Genomic DNA, 20788 nt, shown 5'->3' on the forward strand with positions numbered 1-20788 from the left:
TGACGTTTAATGCCACCCTACTATATATTTGTACCAAGCTTCCCAGAGCTGTACCACCTTTGCCACCCTAGGGATCATCCTCCACAGTTGTTACCAATCCTCCCTCATGAGCTCTTTCCCCATCATCTGTTCCCATCGATGCATTTATGGCCAAACTTGCTGGACAGGGGTCGCATCCAGGATTCTGTATAGGTACGAATTAAGTCCCTTCAATCCATCATTTAACAGAAGGAATCTTTCGATTGTGGTGTTTTGGCAAGTAGCAGCGGTTCTCATTTCCCCCTGCATTACCCAATGTCGCCATTGGAAATATCCAAGTCGCTCCCTTTCTCCTAGCCCAAAATCTTTTTTACATTCTTCTTGGAACCCCTTTCTTCTTGTAGCAATTGTTTTGGCGATAGTTGGTGGCCTATGACACCAAAACCAAAAATATTCACCAAGGAAAAGTTAAAATATTGCCACTCAGTGGTTGAGAAAAATCAATTCACACACTGATAGTCTCATGAGTTTATAAGACAATGTGCCTAGCTGCTGACTCGAGAATGTGTGCTATTATTCTATATTCCCCAAGTTCAGACACAAACTGCTCCCCGAGTACACCAAAAAAGGACCTTGGCTAAATCCTCCATTTCTTTCTAATTTAGAATGGCAAGTGCGACGATACTTAAGATGGTGTCTCTTCTCCCCAGAGGGGAGCACCTTTCCATGAGGCTAGGGAGGTGAGGCTGCTAACCGATGGTCCCCCTAGGGGTGGTAACAAGCGAGAGTATCATGGGGAGGAACTCCCGGCCTGGGGACAAGGACAGTTATCTCTCAACCCCACAGTCGTGTGACAGGTTGTGCCCCAGCATCAGATCCCCACGTGCTCTTCCTCCAGTGCCTGGGTGAGGATCACTGCTGGGAAGGCTGCTCTGCATGTGACAGACTCAACCTGCGATCACTTAAGAATCATCTGGCCAAGTGTAGGGAGTTTCTTTTCCAGCTCACCATCCGAGCAGTTAAAGGAATACATGTTTAGGAAGAACTACAAACGTCAACTAACAGTTTTTGTATCGACACCAGATCACCCCAAGAGTCAGTGCCCCCTTACCTTTTCAACAAGAAAAGGACAACACCCTTAACCCCCTGCAAAAGTGACACTAAGGAGAACAAACAGCGGAGACTTTAAAGTCAAACATACAAGTTAGGAGAAGCATAGACATTTCAACCCTGGGAAGGGAGGCATTCTCCAGGGATGTGGTTTTATTGTTTTTGGACTTTTGGAGTTTGAGTGGTAGCGATCGTTAAGTTCAGACTAGTATGGATGCATTTTAGTTGGATATCACAGACTTCCTGACAGACCACAGTTTTTGTTTGGTTGAGGTAGGGAAAGCCACCTCTAATATGGAAAAATAGGATTTCGCAATACATACTGAAAGGTGTATAGCCAGAACTCCAAGAACCTGGTCTCCAGACTTTTCTCATTGCCCAGGAAAGTCAGTATTGGTTGGGCGGATGCTGAAGAGAAGTTTGCCCTGGGAGAGTAAAACCACAGTAGATGAAAATGGATTTGTGCTGAGAAACAATTTGGCTGATGTCGAATAACTGTTGGAAGAACGAAAGAATAGGAGGCAGCATGGAGATGAGCAGGAGAAATGAGAGGAGTTGGAAGAGTGGGTAAAGGCCATTACTGCCATTGTCAAGAGGCGGAGGAAGAGGATGAGGAGGAGGAGGAGGAGGAGGACAGTGCTGTACAGTACGATTGTCTAGCACTGGACAAGTCAAGAAGGCCAGAAGATAGAGGGGATGCATAGATGTGAAAGGTGAAACCAGTGGGGCCCAAGACAAGAGAAGTCAAGATACCAAGCTAAATCGGTGAGGTTCTTGGGCTTTAGAATGGTAGGGACAAAGCTTAGATGTTTTAAGAGTTGAGATGGGCTAGCCAGGATCCATAGTGTCGATCTGGTGTGATGGGAAAGCCCACCAACAACACTAAAGACCACTTGCTCGTATGAGAGAAGGAAGCAATGAGCAAGCTAGCAAGAGACAATAATATGGACATGTTAGGATTGCCAAGACCACCATTAAGTCAGAATTCCTATTTGGGGGATTCCAGGGTCTCTATTGCGGTCCCTCAACATATTGCTTTTCCCACCAGTCTTGTTTGCTTCCTTGATCTCAGTTTGGTGGCCACAGGGACTTGAATTGCCTGTGCCATTACCTACATTTGTACCTTAATTATTGGACACAGTATAGGGTTGCCCCTAAGGTGCCCAGTTCCAGGGGTGCCATTTAGGCACCCCATTTCTGCCCTAGTGTGATAGCTTCACCAAGGGTGCAAGTCATTTTGACCAAATTGGTAGCCCACTTCACCTTTTTGATAGCCACTGGGACGCACATTTTTTTTTAAAAATCCTTCTCCAACTAGTTCTGTGTTCTAGGTCTTCCCTTTGTCTAGGTGACCGCAATGTGATCTGAAAATGGCCACAGGAGCACTTAATGAGCCCATCACGGCAGCCTCCATAAATTGGTATTGGTCCTCACTGGTTTAGGCTATTATAGGTCTCTGGATAAGCCCTTTAACTTCCCATGGAGGTGGCCTTTAAGGGGTATCTAGGTTCTGCCATGCCCTTAACTTGCTCTCTTTCAAGTCGATTCATGTATCGTGGAGGTAGCAATTCTGCAGATCCCACTCGAGGAGTTTTCCCACAGATCATAAAGCCTTCTCTTACCAATACTTGTTAAGTGCAGTGGCTTGGCCATATCCTGTTTTTCTTTGCAGCTTGAAGTCCAGTACAGTTTTTTGGAGGCTCCCCACATCTGCTGGACAAAGCTCTCCACTTAGGGGCAGTTACTGAACCATTTTACAAATGCATCCAGTCTTTTACCAACAGAATCTTCAGCTTGGCTGTGTTCTGTTGCAGAAGTCCATAGGGGTGCTAAGAGTGAATTACTCTGCTAGTACTTCACTATGGGACATCCAAGGGTAACTTCAGCTGTTGTATCCATCCTGCAGCAGTTTGCAGACGTGCTACCATCTTCCTTTGTTTATCCTGATCCTGGAAGGAGTTTGAGCAGGACCCCTCGTCTTCCCAGAGTCTCCTCCACCAGATTGTGTTCACTCCTGCTCAAGAATAGATGTTCAAGTAACAGCTGTTCCGTTATTGTGCTTCTTCTAGGTTGGTAGTTGGATAGGGGTGCACCAAACCCTGAAAACTGCACCTGGGGAGAAGAGCAGTCTACTTACAAAGTTGTTTCGTGTCTCTGGGTCATTTCCACCGAAATGGCAGATCTGAGTATCTACCTTGGGGTGATAGGAAGGGCGATTACTCACGATATTCCCCTTGGGTTTCCAGCTGGTCCATAGTAGCGATTCCTGTGAGACAAGCATGAACTCAGGATTCACTATAGACTTGCATTGGGGGTAGGGAGTCCTATTCAGCAACTTCTTCGGGGGTCCATCTTCTGGCCCAGGGAAATTTTCTTGAGGTCTGTTCAGTGGTCTTTGCCTGAGGTTCATTGTCACAGCATCTGCATCTGTGGGGTAGATCAGACTTACCTCCAGCAGTGTAGATGGGCCATTAACTTTTCCCATTACTTTCTATGGAACACTGAACTGACACTGGAACTCTCCTTAAAGTGGCTCTGGGGTAGTTACATGGCTCTCAACATTTTTACTGGATTCCTTACGGGTTTCAGTGAGCTCTGGATCAAGAGTCATCATTTCAGTGTGTCCCTGTGATTTTCTATACATTTTTCAAGTCATCCCTTTCATTTCTGCAATGGTGTATGCACCTGAAACACTAGAACTGCAACTGGTAACAATGTGTATTTATATCTTTCCGAGACATTCATCAGGAAGGTAACTCTTGCTGAAATGTACATCGAGTCTTGGAAGCATTTGCTAAAGTTTATTGTGGTTCTATACTCTCTTTTGCCTTAATGTACTATACTAGGTGTCTGGGCAATAATACTCTTGTAAGGCCCTACAAGGTCTAAAATTAATGATAAGTGTGTTTTAGGGCTAGGGACTGTAAATCAATTTCTCCCTCAGGGAGCAATTGTCTTTCCTATTGACTTCCCATACCTTGCCATATGGTGTTATGTGCCTTGCTTATGTACAATGATTGACATTTGTCTTGAGGACACGCCACTCAGCTGTGGAAAGTATGGGGTGCCTACCTGCTTGCACAGGTTTATGGTTTCCTGCTTCTTAGCACCTGATTGTTATTTTATGTTGTATGCTCACCTCAAGTAGAGGGTCCATATATAGACAATGGGGTTGGTAAAGTACTTGTATAGGTATTACTGTTTTCATAAATATTCTCTGTCTTAGTTTAATTCTTTATATCATCCTCCAAAATACGTATATAACTCGATAATTTTAGATGTGTGACTTCATTAAAGAATATATTTGCAGTATTTCAGTGTGGTGTATTTTCTAGAATGATTTTGTGTGGACTAATTGTACCTCTGTCTCGACATACTACACTTACCTGAGAGTTAAGCCTTGTGGCTCTGACCACGCTACCCATGTTTAAGAGAGGTTTGGCTTCCCTTTCCTGTAAGGTGTTTTACCGTTCCCCTAGGGTTGGTAACTGTAGCATCCTTAGAAGGAGTTGGCACAAAAATGCCCTTCACACCCACCAAATAGAATAAAGCAGACCTGGCCCACTGATCACGAGTCACAGGCTGCTCTCCCCAGAGGTTCCTTGAGAACCAAAGATCAGTGAGGTTATGAGCCCAGGGCTGGAAAGCACAAAAAATAACAGTTTGTGGTGGCCTCCTGAGAGCACAACTGTGATAAAACGAATACAAAAAACAGAGCCAGTAGTGACCAAGAAAAAAATACACAACAGCACATTGCATACCATGGCCTAGGAGGGCCATCTGCTTGTCTACAGACTGTCAGTACGCTAATGGTCTCAGGAGCACAGCTAAGTAATACCTCTAAGAGATTGTTTGATATAAGGCCTCTTGAAACTAGTGCAAGCAAAATTTTATAGACTTGCTTGCACAGAAGTCTCAGAAACCCACATGAAGGGAACAGGAGAGCACTCCTGTCTTGGATCAGGAGAAACCTATTCTGACCACAACCTTGAGAGACTACAATTGAGCGTGAGCAATATAACCTGCCCTTGTTGAGTTCCCCTTAACACTTGCACTCTTTCATGAGACATATCCAGTTTTGTTTTACCTTGCTCTAAAGTTAAATCTTGTTTCATAATATACTTGGTTTGTTTCATACTAATTCTAGTCTCAACTATGCTGATTGATGCTCCACGGTTTTACAGCGCACAGCGCAACAGATCATGTATACTTGAATCAATATATTCAACTTGAAACGCAATACAGAGCTGTGCTTGCTAGAGGGGCATACCATAAACTGCTTTGCGGTTGCAACCAATCGTATATTTGCTTCCAGTGTAAAAGTGATACTAAGACGGTGTTCTGTTAGGCCAGCACCAACCAACGGAAGGTTGAAAATCCTGATAGCAATGAATAGGCAGCATGGAGATGCAAGGAAGATCATGAAAACTCTGGTACACATCCACAGTTAAGCTGTGCCTACCTGAAGGATCCTAGCACATCTGCCATGTTGAAGTTCTCCAGGATTTCCACAACCCGGTCACAGCCACTCCCACCAATGGCGTTCCCTGCATTGGGAAACACACATTATGTTTGGAAAAAAGAAAGGACAGGTCTCAATCTTGTGAAATTCATAATCACGCCCTTAAATATTACCCAGAGTCAAACAAAAGGTTACTTTGACAAAGTTTCAATGTGATTAGGAATCACCATTGTGCTTGGATATTACGATGCGGAATGCTTGTGTAGATGTATTTTTTAATTAGGAACAGCAACTGTGGACATATTCTGGCCACCCTTTTCATATGAACAGTGTGATGAATCCTGTGGATTCATCACTGATCCCCAGCCAAAGTTCCCCTCCCATGTGGCCAGGAGACGGCAGTCGCTACCTGATCCTGACCCTGGGGGTGGTATGAGGGAGGATCACATGGGAGGAGAAGGGCTGTCGAGGGAGATGCATTGACCCCATTGTGAGAGACCAGGTATTCTTCCCTTCCCGTAATTCCTGAATTATTATTGGTTTGTTGTCATTCTTCAAGTCCCTCTCATTGTAAGAGCAAAAAAAACCTTCCTGCAAAACAATCTGAACAGACCACTACTCATACCTCATATACATATAATACTCACTTAACCTGTCTCTAATCATTTTGACTTAAACCAAAGTCCAAAACAATATAACTTTAAAAGATCCAACATGCCTATGGACTACAACTCCCACTAAAGCCTCAAGTACTGAAATGAGGAAGATGAAGGAGTACATGTGGATTGAAGGAAACATCAAGCTAACCATGCAGACTAGTTATTTTGGAAATCAGCTGCGTTGGACATTTGAACATGGTGAACACCTGCAATTGAAGCGGGGAGGAGAGAGATTCAGAGCGGGCTAAGCAGGAAGCACAACCGAAGGCACAAACAGACGGAGGGAAACTGAACAAGCGGAGAGACGCAAGCGCTTCAGGCAACCGCTTGGGGGCATAACTTACCGGAGAGGCGGGAGAAAGGAAGAGGCACAGATGCCTTGGCGAGACCGCTGGAGACTGGCAGCAGCGGGGCAGTTGGGGACGCGGTCTTGGTGGACAGCAACATTTCCACCGGCAGAGGAACACAGAGCTGGCGAGAGAACTGAAGGAGGGTCTGCAAAGAAGGGGAAGCTTTGCCAGAGTAAAAACCTTGCTGCAGAAATGTGCCGCCATTTGGAAACGGCATCAAACACTGGCGAGTCTACCCAGTGTTGGGGAACCCGGGGTGTGCCGAAAGGCATATGAACAATTGAACACTTATTTTGAATATCGACTAAGTAACTTAGAAAGCCAGAATGTACAAAAATCCTCATATCATAAGACAAGTAAATATGGGTAAAGTTGGAGTAAATATCACCAGCAAACAAACATTAATGATGAAGTTGAAGGGCAAAACGTGAAGAAGCACATCAGGCAGCGAGACTGAGAGAAAGATAATTGACATGGGAGTATGTCAGGTAATCCATTTTTAATATGAGAAAGAGAACCTTGTAATAAGTCCAGGAGAAAGGATTACATCAGGCAATGAACCTTTGAGAGAAAAGATAACTGGCAAGAAAGTACACCAGGGGATCTGCAAAAAACCAGAAGGATTTGTGGCAGGGGAGTGTATGAGGAAACCATCTTTAGGAAAGTGTGTCGGCAAGACATTTCTAATATTCTTGAGGAACCATTGTTTGGAAAAGACACCTTTTGCCATCCTCAAGAAAGTGTTGGGTGCTCAAGAAAGTGTTGGGTGAAAGATCTTGAGGTATCAGTTTGAAAAGGCACTTTTTATATCCTCCAGGTGGAGTTATGTGAAATAAACATTTCTACTAATCTTGAGGAATCATTATTTGAAAAGACACTTTCGCCATTGCCATCCTTGAAAAGCTGTGTAAAAGAAGATACTTTTGCTATTCTTCAAAAGACACTTTTTGCCATCTCTAAGAAAGTGTTGTATGAAAGACATTTCTGCTATTCTAAAGGAAGCATTGTTGAAACGGACACTGTCATTCTACCCGCAACAATCCAGGGGAACGGAACCACCTCTGAGATACAAGGATTGTTTGTTGAATTTCATATTTGATTTTTACACGCTTTTTGCTAAACCAAAACAGACACTTACCTTACACCTTTGAGCGTTTATTATTTTTTTTCCAACCAGATCTTTATTTGTTCATAAAGATTTACAAAAGAAATCATTGTACATCTCCACTAGAATGGTTCATCATAACATGTTAAAACAATACTTAACCTTCATGTGTAACAACGCAACAGAAACTTCCCCTCGGTTCCCCTTTACCTCCCACAAGTTCTTGCTAGAAGAACCTTAAGATGCTATCCTGTCTTCCTCCTGCTCCAAGATTCCTAGTCCCTGCAACCTTCTCGAAATGTACAAGTGTGCTGTGTCTTTAATTGCATAATGTATAACGGGTGACTAAAACTTGCTAAACTTTCTTAGGGAGCCCTGAATTGTCGCCGTCAACTTTTCCATGTGTACCGTATCCCATACGGCATACTACCACTGTATGCTAGATGCGGCTTCCTTTTACCATTGTCTAGCTATGCATCTCTTTGCCGCCAACATTAAATTGGCCCACAGCCTTTCCGCTCTCCCTCCCCCAGCCCTTGCCTCCCCTGCAGCATAACCCACAGGAGCACTTTATTTGGCGTGAATTCCTGTCAATTCCCAATATTTCTAGAAATGTTGTCTTCACTTCTTGCCAGAAGTGTCTGAGCTGTTGACAACCCCACCAGATGTGTTCCATAGTTCACACTTCCCTGCATCCCCTCCAGCATTCTGCTGGGGACGAGGGGAACATCCGATGGAGCCTCTCCGGGTTATAGTGCCACTAGTGCAACACCTTATATTGTTGCAATTCTCTGTGTTGCAGAAATGAACCAACTTGTCAGTGCCCCATCCCATTCCTTGTCCGTAAATGCTTTCCCCCTCACCTTTCCCTGTTTTCCCCCAGGGCTGTCCCATCTCCCTCCTCCCCCTCCTGTAGGATTCTGTAAATTGTAGATATCAGTCCCTTATTAACCTCTGAGGATGATGTTAGCTTTTCCTATTCTGTATACCCCGTTGTAGCCCCTTCATCATCACGGGCGCTCCTGCCCAATGCCTTAGTTGGTGGTACGCATATAAGTCTGTGTGTGTTAAACCCAGATCCCTTTTGCATTCTGTGTATGACTTGTAGTGGGTTCCCTCATACAAGTCCCAGAGACCCCTTAGCCCTCCCTCCATCCACTATTTGAATCTGCTATACTCTCTACCCGGTGGGAAGGCCAGGTTGCCAAAGATGGACATCCTCGGGAGATGGCCAGGGAGATCGCCCCACCTGTTAAGTTGGTCCCAGACTTTAATGGTGTTTTTCATTATCGGGTTCTCCCCCAGTCCCTCTGACCTGTCAGCCACTCTTATCCCTGAAATTTTCCACAAATTTTCCCCCGCCACCGCCTGCTCCATACACACCCAGTGCTTCCCATTTTCCGCCCTCCCCCACTACACCATCGCTCTTAGCTGTGCCGCCTGGTAGTATTTCATTATGTTATGGCATGCCACCCTCCAAGCCCCCCCACCCCCCGGGCCATGCTCCAAAATAGCATCTTTGTCCCTATTCTCGGCTTCTTCCCTCCCCAGATGTATCCCTTGATACAGTCTTGGATATCTTTCATCATTCTCCCCGGCACTGCCAAGGGGATCACCTGGAAGAAATATAGGAGCCGGGGGAGTATATTCATTTTAATATAGCTATCCTTCCAAACTATGAGAGTCCCTTCCACCTCCCCAGATCCGCCTTGATTCGTTTTAGACTGATCCTGGCGCCCATCTGAACGGATTGCTCTTTTACAGTTGTCTCTGCCTCTCGCCAATTGATACGCTCAGCATCTCCGACTTCCTGAAATTCACCTTGAAGCCCGACACTCAGGGAATGTCTGCATCTCCTCCATGATTGCTGGTAGCGATCTTTCCGGTTCGGTGACCATCAAGATCACGTCATCGACAAATAACCCTATTTTAGGCTGTGTCCCTGCCCTGCCCTGCCCAGCCCGTGGAAAGCCCCGTTCTCCCTTATCTGATGCGTGAAAGGTTACATCACTGAGGCGAATAGGAGAGGGGAGAGCGGGCAGACTTGCTTTGCTCTTCTCCAAATGGTAAAGGGGTCGGCCAGGCCCCCATTTACCCTCACCCTAGCCTGTGGGTCCCGATAATTAGCTTGAATCATTTTCCTAAACTTCAGTCCCAGTCCGACCCTTTGTAATGTTCGCTCCATGAAGGCCCATTTGGCACGGTCGAGCACCTTCTCAGCATCTAGAATCATTAGACATGTGGGTGTGGTACATGCTCTCCTCCCCGCCTTCTCTATGATATGTAATATTCTTCTTAAGTTGTCAAATGTGCTCCTCCCATTGATGATCCCTGATTGGTTCTGATTCACCAACCCCAGAAGAATTCCCTCTAATTTAGCCGCTAGTACCCGCATGTACAATTTGGCACCAACATTAATACAGTACACGGAACAATGCTGTGGATCTTTCCCCGGTTTTGGGATGAGAGGGATAAGTGCCATATTCATTGATTTAGATATTTCCCCTGTATCTCGGAACTATTTAATTATCTCGGCTAAGGCTTTGGCTAGAAATTCTTTAAACGTTGTGTAATACCCTGTTAGTCCATCCTCCCCAGGGCTCTTGTTTCCCTTAAGTCGACCTATCGCTTTTAGCACTTCGTCATAGGCTATGGGTTTCTCTAATCAGTCTATTTGCTCCTGGGTGAGGCGTGGCCCTTCCCAGCCCTCCAGGTACTTCCTTTGCTCCTCCTCCCCAGTTGGCTCCTCCCCGTATAGGTCTGCATAGAACTCCCTCACCGCCTTCCGCTTAGCACCCTCAACCCTTACTTGTCCCCCCCACCCCCATGTCCTCCAAGACCTCTATGAACGCCTTCTGTTCCCTGGCTCTTACCTGCCGTGCTAGAGCCGTCCCAACCTCGTCTTGTTCGTAGAACCTCTGCCTACTCCTCAGTAGAGTGCACTCTGCCACCCTATAGGTTATTTGTCTGAGCTGGCCTCTCACATAGGCTAACCTTCTGGCCACTTAGTTTGTTCCCTTCTCCTTATGCATATTCTCCAGCTCCCTTATCACCACTCTAGCCTCCTCTCTGCTTCCCTCCTTTCCTCTAGCTTATCCTTTGCAGCCCTTATGAAGGGATCCTTAATGTGCAAATTCGGTCCCATCTTTCCCCCAGGTCCTCCCCCTCCACTCCCTTCTCCATGAATTGGCGTATCTCGTTTTCCGTTTGTTGCCTCACCTCACGGTCTCTAAAGATATATTCTTCCAATCTCCATTCCCCCGTCACTTGCCTCATGTTTCCTTCCTCCCAATCCAATGAGATCATTGCGTGGTCTGATATCGTCAAATTGCCAATCTGTGTTCTGTTTGTTGTTTGGACTACCCTTCTAGTTGCTATGATGTAGTGTATTTGGGTGTATGTCTTGTGGGCGTGCAAATAGAAAGAGTAATCCTTCTCTTTTGGGTGGTAAATCCTACATACGTCGTTCATTCCCTCTTCTTGGAATCTTTTCAGCAAGTATTCAGACATTGTTCCCGTTGCATGGGTTCTCATCCCTCCTGACCTATCCCACACCGGATCTGCTGCCAAGTTAAAAGTTGCCCAAGAGCATTATTTCACCCTCTCCAAACGTACTTAGTTCCTCAAGAAATCTGTCAAGAAAGCCTTGCTGTCCCTGTTTGGGGGCATTTACTGATGCTAGCGTTATATCTGGCCTCTTATTGTTGGATATTTCTACTAGTATTTTCAATGTTTCATGCTCTTTCTTTGCCGTCACTAAAGCGTCATCTACAGTCTTTCCAAAGAGGAGAAAGTCTTCTATGGGCATGTTTAATAGTGTTGTCTGTAGTTCTGGTTTAAATGTTATGAGTTACTCACCGTAGTGACTAACCTACTCTTAGTCCATAGTCCCCTTTCCTCCATACTGTATGGACGTCCCTTCCAAGGGACGGGAGAAACAACCTTTTTCACCAGAAAAACTTTCTTCCCCCTTTAAATTTAGAGGAGCGCAGGGGTGCGGCCCAGGGAGCATGCGCTGCCCTGACTCCGCCACACCTCAGTCCCCATTGACACATCGACAATAGATTTAACATTGCCTAATGACACCAGTATTATTAGGGGGGAGGTTGATGGGACGTATGGAGGAAAGGGGACCATGGACTAAGAGTAAGTTAGTCACTACGGTGAGTAACTTAGAATTACTCTTATGTCCCGCCCCCTTTCCTCCATACTGTATGGGCGATTAGGTTTGTTTATTTATTTGGCAATGCACACCTAACCCTTCGGTAGCTGGACGCAGCAGTTACAAGGATACTTGAAGCTTAGTTACAGGATACAGATAAATAGAGCATAAACATATTTATTACATACAAGTTAGGTATGGTATACACACAATCAGGGCTTACATTAATGACGAAAGATGGAAGTAGACGCATATGATCTCGCAGGTTTATGCAAGGGTCACAGGTCCAGGTGGTGAGCTGTTTCTAGGAGTCGTTAGTTCGCAGCCAAGTCAGCAAGTTCCATCTACAGCTAGAGTATGATTGATCCACTCTAATGGAAGAGGCCAAGGCATTCCAGGAGATGGCAGCTTTGACAGGGAAGCTGGTTCCACCAGCTTTGGAGAGTCTAAATCTGGGAGTTTCTTGACAAAGGCGGTTGGAGGCCCTAGTGTGGTGCATTGGGATTTTTTTCGGGAGTCTGGCAGAGATAGGGGGGAGTGGCATTGTTGAGGCATTTGAACGTAAGGGATGCCATTTTGAGTAGTAGCCTGTCACTGATTTTTTAGAGAGTGCTAGCCACTTCTGGAATTGGAGATATGTTCTCTGCGTGGTATATTCAGGGCTGCTCTCAAGGCGTTGTTTTGTAATATTTGAATTTTGTTGATAATACTTTTGTTGGCTCCGACATATAAGGCATTGCAATAGTCTAGCTTGGACATTATTAGAGCATTGGCAAGTGTGATACAGCTGGTTTTGGATAAAAAAGGGTCTGCATGCTCTAATTCATTTCCAAGTATAATCTTTGGATAAAGCCATCAAGCCAACTTGTTTTTTTAGTGATAGTGTAGAATCCAAGTAAAAATCTAGTGTTTTTACCTGGGTAACTACTTTAATTACGTTGCTGTTGATGGTAAAGGCACCGTAAATGGGGCTTAGTTTTTGTTAGGTTGGAGTCAGAGCCCAAGATCAGAATCTCAGTCTTGTCATCATTCAGGAAGAGTCCATGTGAGGCCATCCATGCCTGAATGAGCAGGTATATCTTGTTTACCAGAGCTGTGTCTTCGACAAAGTTGCCCGAGAGGGGAATGAGGATCTGGGTATCGTTGGCATAAATAGTGTAAGTAACACCCAGTCGGTCAAGTTTGTTGAAGAGTGGCTTGGTAAAGATGTTATACATTGTCGGTGAGATACATGAACCTTGTGGAACACCACAGGTAATTTGGATTGGGTCTGCTGAGGATGACGGGGAGAAGACTCATCGTACAGTTAGCTAGGAAGGATTTAACCCAGGCTATGGCATCACTCGAGAAGTGTGCAGCTAAAGCTAGATGATCACATAACACTGCGTGATCCACCAGGTCAAAGGCTGCCAAAAGGTCGAGGAGGAATAGCATAGCTGTTTTACCATTATCCTTCAACTCGTCGATTTGTGTCTTTAAATCAATTAGTGCCGTTTCCGTCCCATGTTGTGGTCTGAAACCAGATTGGCGGGATCCTAGGAGGCGGTTGGCTTCCAAACAAGTTTGTATTTTGAGGTAGCCTACTCTACCAATAATTTTGAGGAGAAAGGGGACAGTTGCGATTAGTCTGTAATTAGTGGGGATGGACGGGTCTAGGGTCTGCTTTTTAAGAAGTGGTAATACCCACGATTATTTCAGGTTAGTCGGGACCGTGCATGAGTTAAAGGAAGAGTTGATTAGCTTAGAGATAAAGGGTGCTAAATATCTGGCTGCATCCTTAATTATTTGCGCTGGGCAACTGTCACCCTGGCAGCTGGAGGGTTTCAAGGAGAGTATAACCTTTTCGGTTTCCAATATGGAGATATTGGTAAATCTAAAAGGTGTATTCAAGATGGGCGTCATGGTAGGAGGGATGGGGTGTGTCTCAGTGGAGCGGAAGGAGGCTTGACAGCTATTTTGGTCTGCAGCGTGGCTATTTTATTAAAGCGTTTTGGATGCTAGTGCACAATTGTTTATCTTTCGGGGCATTATGTGTGGGTGGAATAGGGTTTTCCATTTCACGAAGGATCGTAAAGAGCTCCTTAGTGTTGGAATTCGCTTTGGAGATTCTTTCGTTGAACGTATTTCTTTTGGTGAGGATCATTTCCTTTTATTTCCTTATACATATTGGAGAAGTTGGTTAATATTGTTTTATTTTTGACTGTGGGGGTTTGTCGCCAGATGGCATGAAGTTTCCTCTTATGGAGTCTTGGTTCTTTAAGCTGAGTGGTAAACCACATATTGAGATGGGACTTTTGTTTGCTTTTGCGAAGTTTGGTAGGCGCAATGGCGTTGAGTGCCTTTGTCATGGTATCATTGAAGGTGGCTACTAGAGTGTTTGGGTTGGTATTATTTGTGATTGACGAAAGTGTGGGTAGGAGGAGAGGGAGTCATTTTTCTGCAGTGATATCTTGTTTACTTCTGGTAGGGACTGGTGGTGCCATTTCAGTGACTTTCTGTTTTTGTGGCTCTATGGCGGTCTGGAAGTTGATGAGGTAGTATCGGTTCATGGTTGGAGGGTTATATTAGTGATGGTAATGGCGCAATTTAGATTGGCAACCCAGTCTAAGGTTCACCCTTTTATGTGCGTTGGGGTCAGGACTTTCTGGATGAGGCCATGTTCAGTCAGGATGTTTTCAATGAACTGGGCGTCTTTCTCCTTCAGGTCGTTAAAGCCCGAGTTAAAGTCTCCTAGCAGTAGGAACTGCGAGGTGTCCTTAATGTTATTGGTAAGGAGGCTAGATGGGTCTTCTTCGAATGTGCCGATTGGGCCTGGAGGTCTCTATACTAGGAAAATGGATAAAGTGCTGTTGTCTGAGATCAGGGGCTTAACTGTGAGAAGCTCACAAGATTTGAGTTCAGGGGTGTGGTCAATCTTAAAGTTACTTTAGTTTTAGCTATGATGGCAAGGCCGCCCCCTCTGGATTTAGGCCTGTCAACTCCAAGCATTTGGTAGTCCTCCGGTATGGCTAGCGTGAGGGCTGGGCCCGCTGCAACATAAAGCCAAGATTCAGTCACAGCTAAAATATCTAGATCATCCATAGAAAGTATATCTGCTATTTCTGTGGAGTGTGCCATGAGGGATCTGGCATTGATGATGGCCCCTGTCATAGTTGTCACTTTATTATGCCCTAGGGCAGAGGAAGGTCTTTGTTTATGGTTGATGGATTTGGAGTAGGTTTTATGCACAATTTTTGCAGGTGGTGTGGGCGGATCTATAGTTCTAGTGTTCTGGCAGATGTCAGAGTCTTGGGAGCTAAGTCTGTTGGTGTTGGGTTCATAAATCCGGGGCAGTCTTGCTCGGAGTCTTACATTTCTCTCCTGCATGGTGCAAGGTCTGAGATTAATGCAGGCCATTATTGTGAGGGTGCAGAGAAGAGTTGATTCTATAAGTGTTAGTAGAGTCTTAGTAGTGGGCATGGTTTATTTTGGCAAGGAGGTTGATTGGTCACCTAGGTTGAGTACAGCCTACACAGGTGGGGCGGTACCGAGTGGGGAAGGTGTTAGGTGGCTATGCTGTCTAAAAAGGCCAGTTAGGCCAGAATAATAAGCCGTATAGAGTGACAAAATAGGCAAGTTCAATTAAGAGGCAATTGGACGAGTTTGTATGTACTAACACGTGGGCAGGTTCTATGCTATTAAGAGTACATTCAGTTCAAGAAATGGGCAGCATGCCCTAGCAGAAGTCGGCTTGTTAGCAGTTCCAAAATACAAGATGGGCAGGTTTAGCTCAAAATCAGACAGGTTCATGGTAATAAGGGTACATTCAGTTCAAGCAATATGCAGCATGCCCTAGCAGAAGTCGGCTTGTTAGCAGTTCCAAAATACAAGATAGGCAGGTCTAGCTCAAAATCAGACAGGTTCATGCTAATAAGGGTAGATTCAGTTCAAGCAATGGGCAACGTGCCCCAACAGGAGTCGGCCCGTTAGCCGTTCCGTTTAAGTCAACAAAATGGGCAGCTTTAACTCAAATAGACCAGCCATTTTGAATAGGGTAAACCTTGTGGTTACTAATGGCGTCTGCTCTGATGTATGGGCAAAATATAGTAAACAGCATCGAAAGGGCACTATGCAGTACTCGAAACTGGTGGGTGTAGAAATGTGGCATCCATTACAACTGAATGTAGCCCCAGGGTGGAGAGGAGACCCTCCTTAAGCAAATAGGTTCCTGAGAGCCGCCTGTCCGAAAGCCGCATCAGATCTAGAGCCGGCATCCAAACAGTAATGCTTGTAGAAAGCCGAAGGAGAGGCACAAGTGGCCGCCCTGCTTATGACTTGTCAGGGGATATGGCGCTGGAATGGCCCTCATACGCTTCTTTGATGGCAGAGACCATCCAGCTGGATATGGAAGCCTTAAAGGCCTGGTAGGCTGGCCTCGAGCTTCCGAAAGTAACAAACAGGGCGTCCGACTTGCAGAAGCCCTTGGTCCTGTCCAAGTAGAATTTTAGGGCAGGCCCGACATCCAGGCAGTGCAGCACTCTCTGTGCTTCGTCCTTGGGATCGGGAAAGAACGTAGGAAGGACTATTTCCTTGTTCAAGTGGAATGCCGATGGTACCTTGGGCAGAAATGCCAGGTGCATCCGAATGACTACCTTGTCCTTGGCAAAGGTGGTATATGGTTCAGATGCGACCAGCGCCTGGATCTCGCTGCCTCTGCAAGCCGAGGTGAGACAGACTACTAAGCCCGTCTGAATGGTGACCAGCTTGATGTCCACGGATCCCATTAGCTCGAATGGTTTGTGCGCCAGGGCGTCCAAGACTATGTTCAGGTCCCACACAGGGTGTGATCTCTTGACGGGCGGGTATAGACATGCGAGACCCGTCAGATGTCTCTTGACGATAAGGTTGGAGGAGGAAAAAATGCCTTACTCTGAGTTACTGTAAGCCCCAATGGCTGTAAGGTATGTGCAGCAGGTGTCCACCTGTACGCCCGAAGGAGCGAGGTGCGCCGAAAAGGAGAGCACATTGTCCAAATTGCAGGCCAGGGGGTCAATTCCCTTGGAGTCTGCCCAGAGGCAGAATCGGGTCCATTTGCTTTTGTACTGGGCCCTGGTGGCTTTGCTTCTGGCGCCCTGTATGATCTCCAGATTAGACTGAGAGGCTGAGGTACCACGCTGTGAGGGCTGGTTTCCCTGGCGCAGGGTAGATGATTCGGCCCCCCTGCTGCGCCAGAGATGTGCTGGGCCCTTCGGAAGGTGTATCGGGGGCACCTCCGAGAGGCTCAGGAGCTCCAAAAACCATGGCCTGGCCAGCCACCATGGAGCTATCAGAATGATGAGGAGGTGAGACTCCTTGATCTTGCAAATTACCCTGTGGATCAGGGGAGTGGGCATTAAGGTGCAGGCTTTCATGCCGGTCCACTGGAGGTGAAATGCATCTCCCAGAGAGCTGGGGCCCTGATCTTGCCAGGATGCGAACTGGGGACACTTCTTGTTGTGCAAGGTGGCAAAGAGATCCACGTGGGGATGGCGGCACCTGTTGAAGATCTCATGAGTAACAAGGGCATTTAAGGGCATTTAGTCTGCTACTCGTAATTGTCAGCTCCCAGCCTGCTGAGCCTGTCCACTTCCAGGTTGGATTCCCCCGGGAGGTGGACTGCTGAGAGGTTGTTTTCCAGGGCCCATTCTCACATGCTGTTTGCCAGTCTGCACAGAGGAGGGGATCTGGTGCCTCCCTGCTTGTTGGTGTAGTACATGCTGGTCAAGTTGTCTGTCTAGATGAAGACAACCAATTGTGGTATTCCTGTTCCTGTCGATTCCAGGTGCCATGGACCGATAGATCGTCCAGGGTGGCTCCCCAGCCCTCGAGCTAGGAATCTGTGGTGATGGTGGCCTGCGAGGAGGGCGGCCGAAGGGGCTTGCCCCTCCGTAGCTTGCAGTCCCTTGACCACCATGTTAGGTCCGGGTGGAGAGATGGAGAAACGTTGATGATCTCCGATTGCGAGCCCTGCTCCCGATTCCATGAGGCCACGAAGTGGAGCTGAATTCTTCTCATCCTTAGTCTTGTGTGCGGCACGGCCAATGGGACCGCTGCTAGTAGACCCAGGAGATGATGGTACCACCATGCCGAGGTCCCTTCTCTGCTGAGAAAGTGGGACGGTGGCCCTCTTGATTGCCCAGATTTTGTCTTCCGAAGGGAAGACCCACTCGGAGCACATGTCCCAAATAAGTGCCAGGAACGTCAGTCTGCGTAGGCAGCAGCTGTGACTTCTTGAGGTTGAATGAGAAGCCCAGATCGTGCAGTGTGTTCATATGGGCAAGGCAAGAGTGGTGAACCGCTTCTGGAGAGGTAGCCCTGATGAGCCAGTCATCGAGGTATGGGTAGATGTGGAGGCCCTGCACTCTGAGGAGAGCCGCCACAGTGTTCATGAGTCTGGTAAAGACCCTGGGGGTCGAGTTGAGACCAAATGGAAGGACTTTGTATTGAAAATGGTAGCCCATGATCCTGAACCGTAGGAAAGAACGATGGGGCTGCCAAATCGGGATGTGTAGGACGCGTCCTTCAGGTCCAGGTTGCACATCTAGTCTCCCTTGTCCAATGTCTCCGCTATAAAAGCTGGCGTAACCATCCTGAATTTTAAAAGGGGTAGGGAGAGGTTGAGGGTGGAAAGGTCCAGCACAACTCTCAGGCCCGCCTGGTTCTTTTTTTGAATAGCAAAAATCCTGGAGTAGAAGCCAAAGCCTCGCTGGGAGGCTGGAATTTCCTCCACTGCCTGGCTCGCTACGAGCGACCGGATCTCTGCCAAAACAGTGGCTGTCCCAACCTGTGGGAGTGGAGGGGAGGAAGGAGAGGATGGGATAGGAAGGCGGTACCCCGTGGATACTACGTAGAGGATCCAGGGATCCACGAAATTCTGGCGCCAGAATTTTGCATGGAGAGCAAGCCTGCCCCCCCACCGGAGACACGTGGACCCAAAGGGGCGCGTCATGCCTTCTTTCCCTCGAAGGCTGATTCTAAGGAGGGGGGCTGGAAAAAGCCCTTAATCCCTCCCACCCCCCCTTTTTGTTGTTTGCGCCGGTTCTGAGATGGCGAACTGTCCGGCTGCCTGGATCTGCGCTCTTGGAAGCCGCAGAAACCTCCATATGTACAACCCTTTTCCAAATGCTGCTGAGATTGGGAGTACGATTTGGGCGTGGTCTTCATAAGAATGGATAAATACTTTGCCGTTTGTGAGCTGTTCCTCTTTTTGTCCCCTCCTCCCCACTCGAACGGTAGATCTAGAATGCGCTCCTGGACATCCGGGTTGAATTACGCTGCCCGGAGCCAGGCTGTTCTCCTTATGTCTGTGGCAATGCAGATGGCACGGCTGGAGGTATCAATATGAGCCACTGTGGATTCCATGAGGTCCTGCGCCACAAGCCTGGCTTCAGCTAGCCCCGCCTTGAAGCGTGAGTGGCACTGGGCGGGAAGTTCCGGGAGCAAGAACGCAATTTCCCACCATAACCTTTGGTTGGCGGCAGCCAGCATGGCATCTGCGTTGGCCTGACAAAGGTGCAAGGAGGAGCTGGAGTAGATCTTCTTGCCATAAGCCTCCAAGATCTTCTCCTCTTTGTCTAGCAGCGCCACAGAGGAGGAGGCTGAGGACGACTGAGGCTTGGAGTTTGGAGTATAGCGATGCCGCAACAATCACTGAGGAGTGTGCCTGAGGATAGGTCGAGAGCAAGAGGGATCCCCCTCCATCTGCCTGTACTTGGAATTCAAGCGTCGATTGACAGGCTGGACCGCCGAGTGGAGCCTAAGCCAACCGTTCTTGGCCAGGGAGACTACAACGGTTTGCAGTGGAATCCCCGTGTTGGCAGAGGGGCATTGTGTGAGGACTTCTGCCAGAACCCCATCTGCCGGATGCTCGACCTCGGGTCGGGGGAGGTTCAGGTACTCTGCCAGGCCAGTAAGATGTTTGTGGAAGGTCCCGGCTGAGGATGGCGTGTCCGGGTCCTCCTCCTCGTCCGTATCCTGTGGGTCTGAAAGATCCTGTGGAGGAGGAGTAGATGGCGCCGGAGGCTGGGGTACAGGGACCACAGCCGGAGAAGGTTGCGGAGTTGGCTGTGGTGCCGGAGGAGGCGGCTGCACCGGAGCCTGGGGGCCTGATGGAGATGTCTGTGGTGCCGTTAGCATGGCGGGGAGGACTTCCCTGACTGCGTCTTTGATGATAACCCCGATCTGAGGAGACCTCATGAGGCAGAGGAACTTCTCGAAGAGCACCGCCTCACTGGCCAAAGAGGTGGCAGGGGGTACCGACGGGGTAGCTGGGGGCTGCTGGAGCCGCTGCATACCCTGTCCATGTGGACGCAAAGGAAAGCTACTGCGCAAATGAAGGGTAGACTGTAGGCCACGTACCTGGTTGAGGCCAGTCCCACCTTGACACTCGTTCTTCGCCAAATTCCTGGAATGGCGTTGGATGGGTGCCTCTTTCTGGCGTGGCGGCCATTTTGTCGAGCTGCCTGCCATGTGCCAGCGACGTGTTGCTCGGCCCGCTGGGCCCGGCCTCGTCCAAGACTCTTGCGTGTGGATCACGAGGCCTACCCTGCTCCTCGGGCCTTGGCCTGGTAGGTGTGACACCTTCGACCCGGGGGCTGGTAGAGCTGCGTTTAGGCACCCCCTCGGACGTATTGCTGGAATTAGTGCATAGTCCCTCAGCCATGGTGCTGGTACAAGGGCGGAGCCCCTCGGGTGTAGACACGGTACAAGAACCTTCCGGTCCCTCAACACTGAGTCCGGGAGGATCCGAGAATCTCTCAACCCGAAGGCTGGTAGCTGAAGCAGCCTTGGTGCACTTGCCGGTAGAAGAACCTGGCCGGTCCCTCCCGCGCGGGAGAGTCCCTGGGATGGAGTTTCCCTTGGGGGGGGGGTGGGGGGGGTGGGGGTGCGCTGGAAAATATCGGCCCTACCTTGGGCTTGGTTCGATGCTTCACGAAGTTCTTG

At 47.8% G+C, this 20788-nt stretch overlaps 1 protein-coding gene across 1 annotated transcript in view; it reads right to left on the reverse strand.

Moving 5' to 3' along the window:
- RANGAP1 (Ran GTPase activating protein 1) overlaps positions 1 to 20788 on the reverse strand; it is a 1265070-nt gene that overhangs the window by 717276 nt on the left and 527006 nt on the right. The window contains exon 10 of the mRNA XM_069652750.1: positions 5552 to 5636. Coding sequence (XP_069508851.1) covers positions 5552 to 5636 — 85 coding nt within the window. The remainder of the gene's footprint in view (positions 1 to 5551; positions 5637 to 20788) is intronic.

The sequence above is a fragment of the Ambystoma mexicanum genome, chromosome 3p (assembly GCF_040938575.1).
Source record: "Ambystoma mexicanum isolate Mex_15411 chromosome 3p, UKY_AmexF1_1, whole genome shotgun sequence".
Taxonomy (NCBI): Eukaryota; Metazoa; Chordata; class Amphibia; order Caudata; family Ambystomatidae; genus Ambystoma; species Ambystoma mexicanum.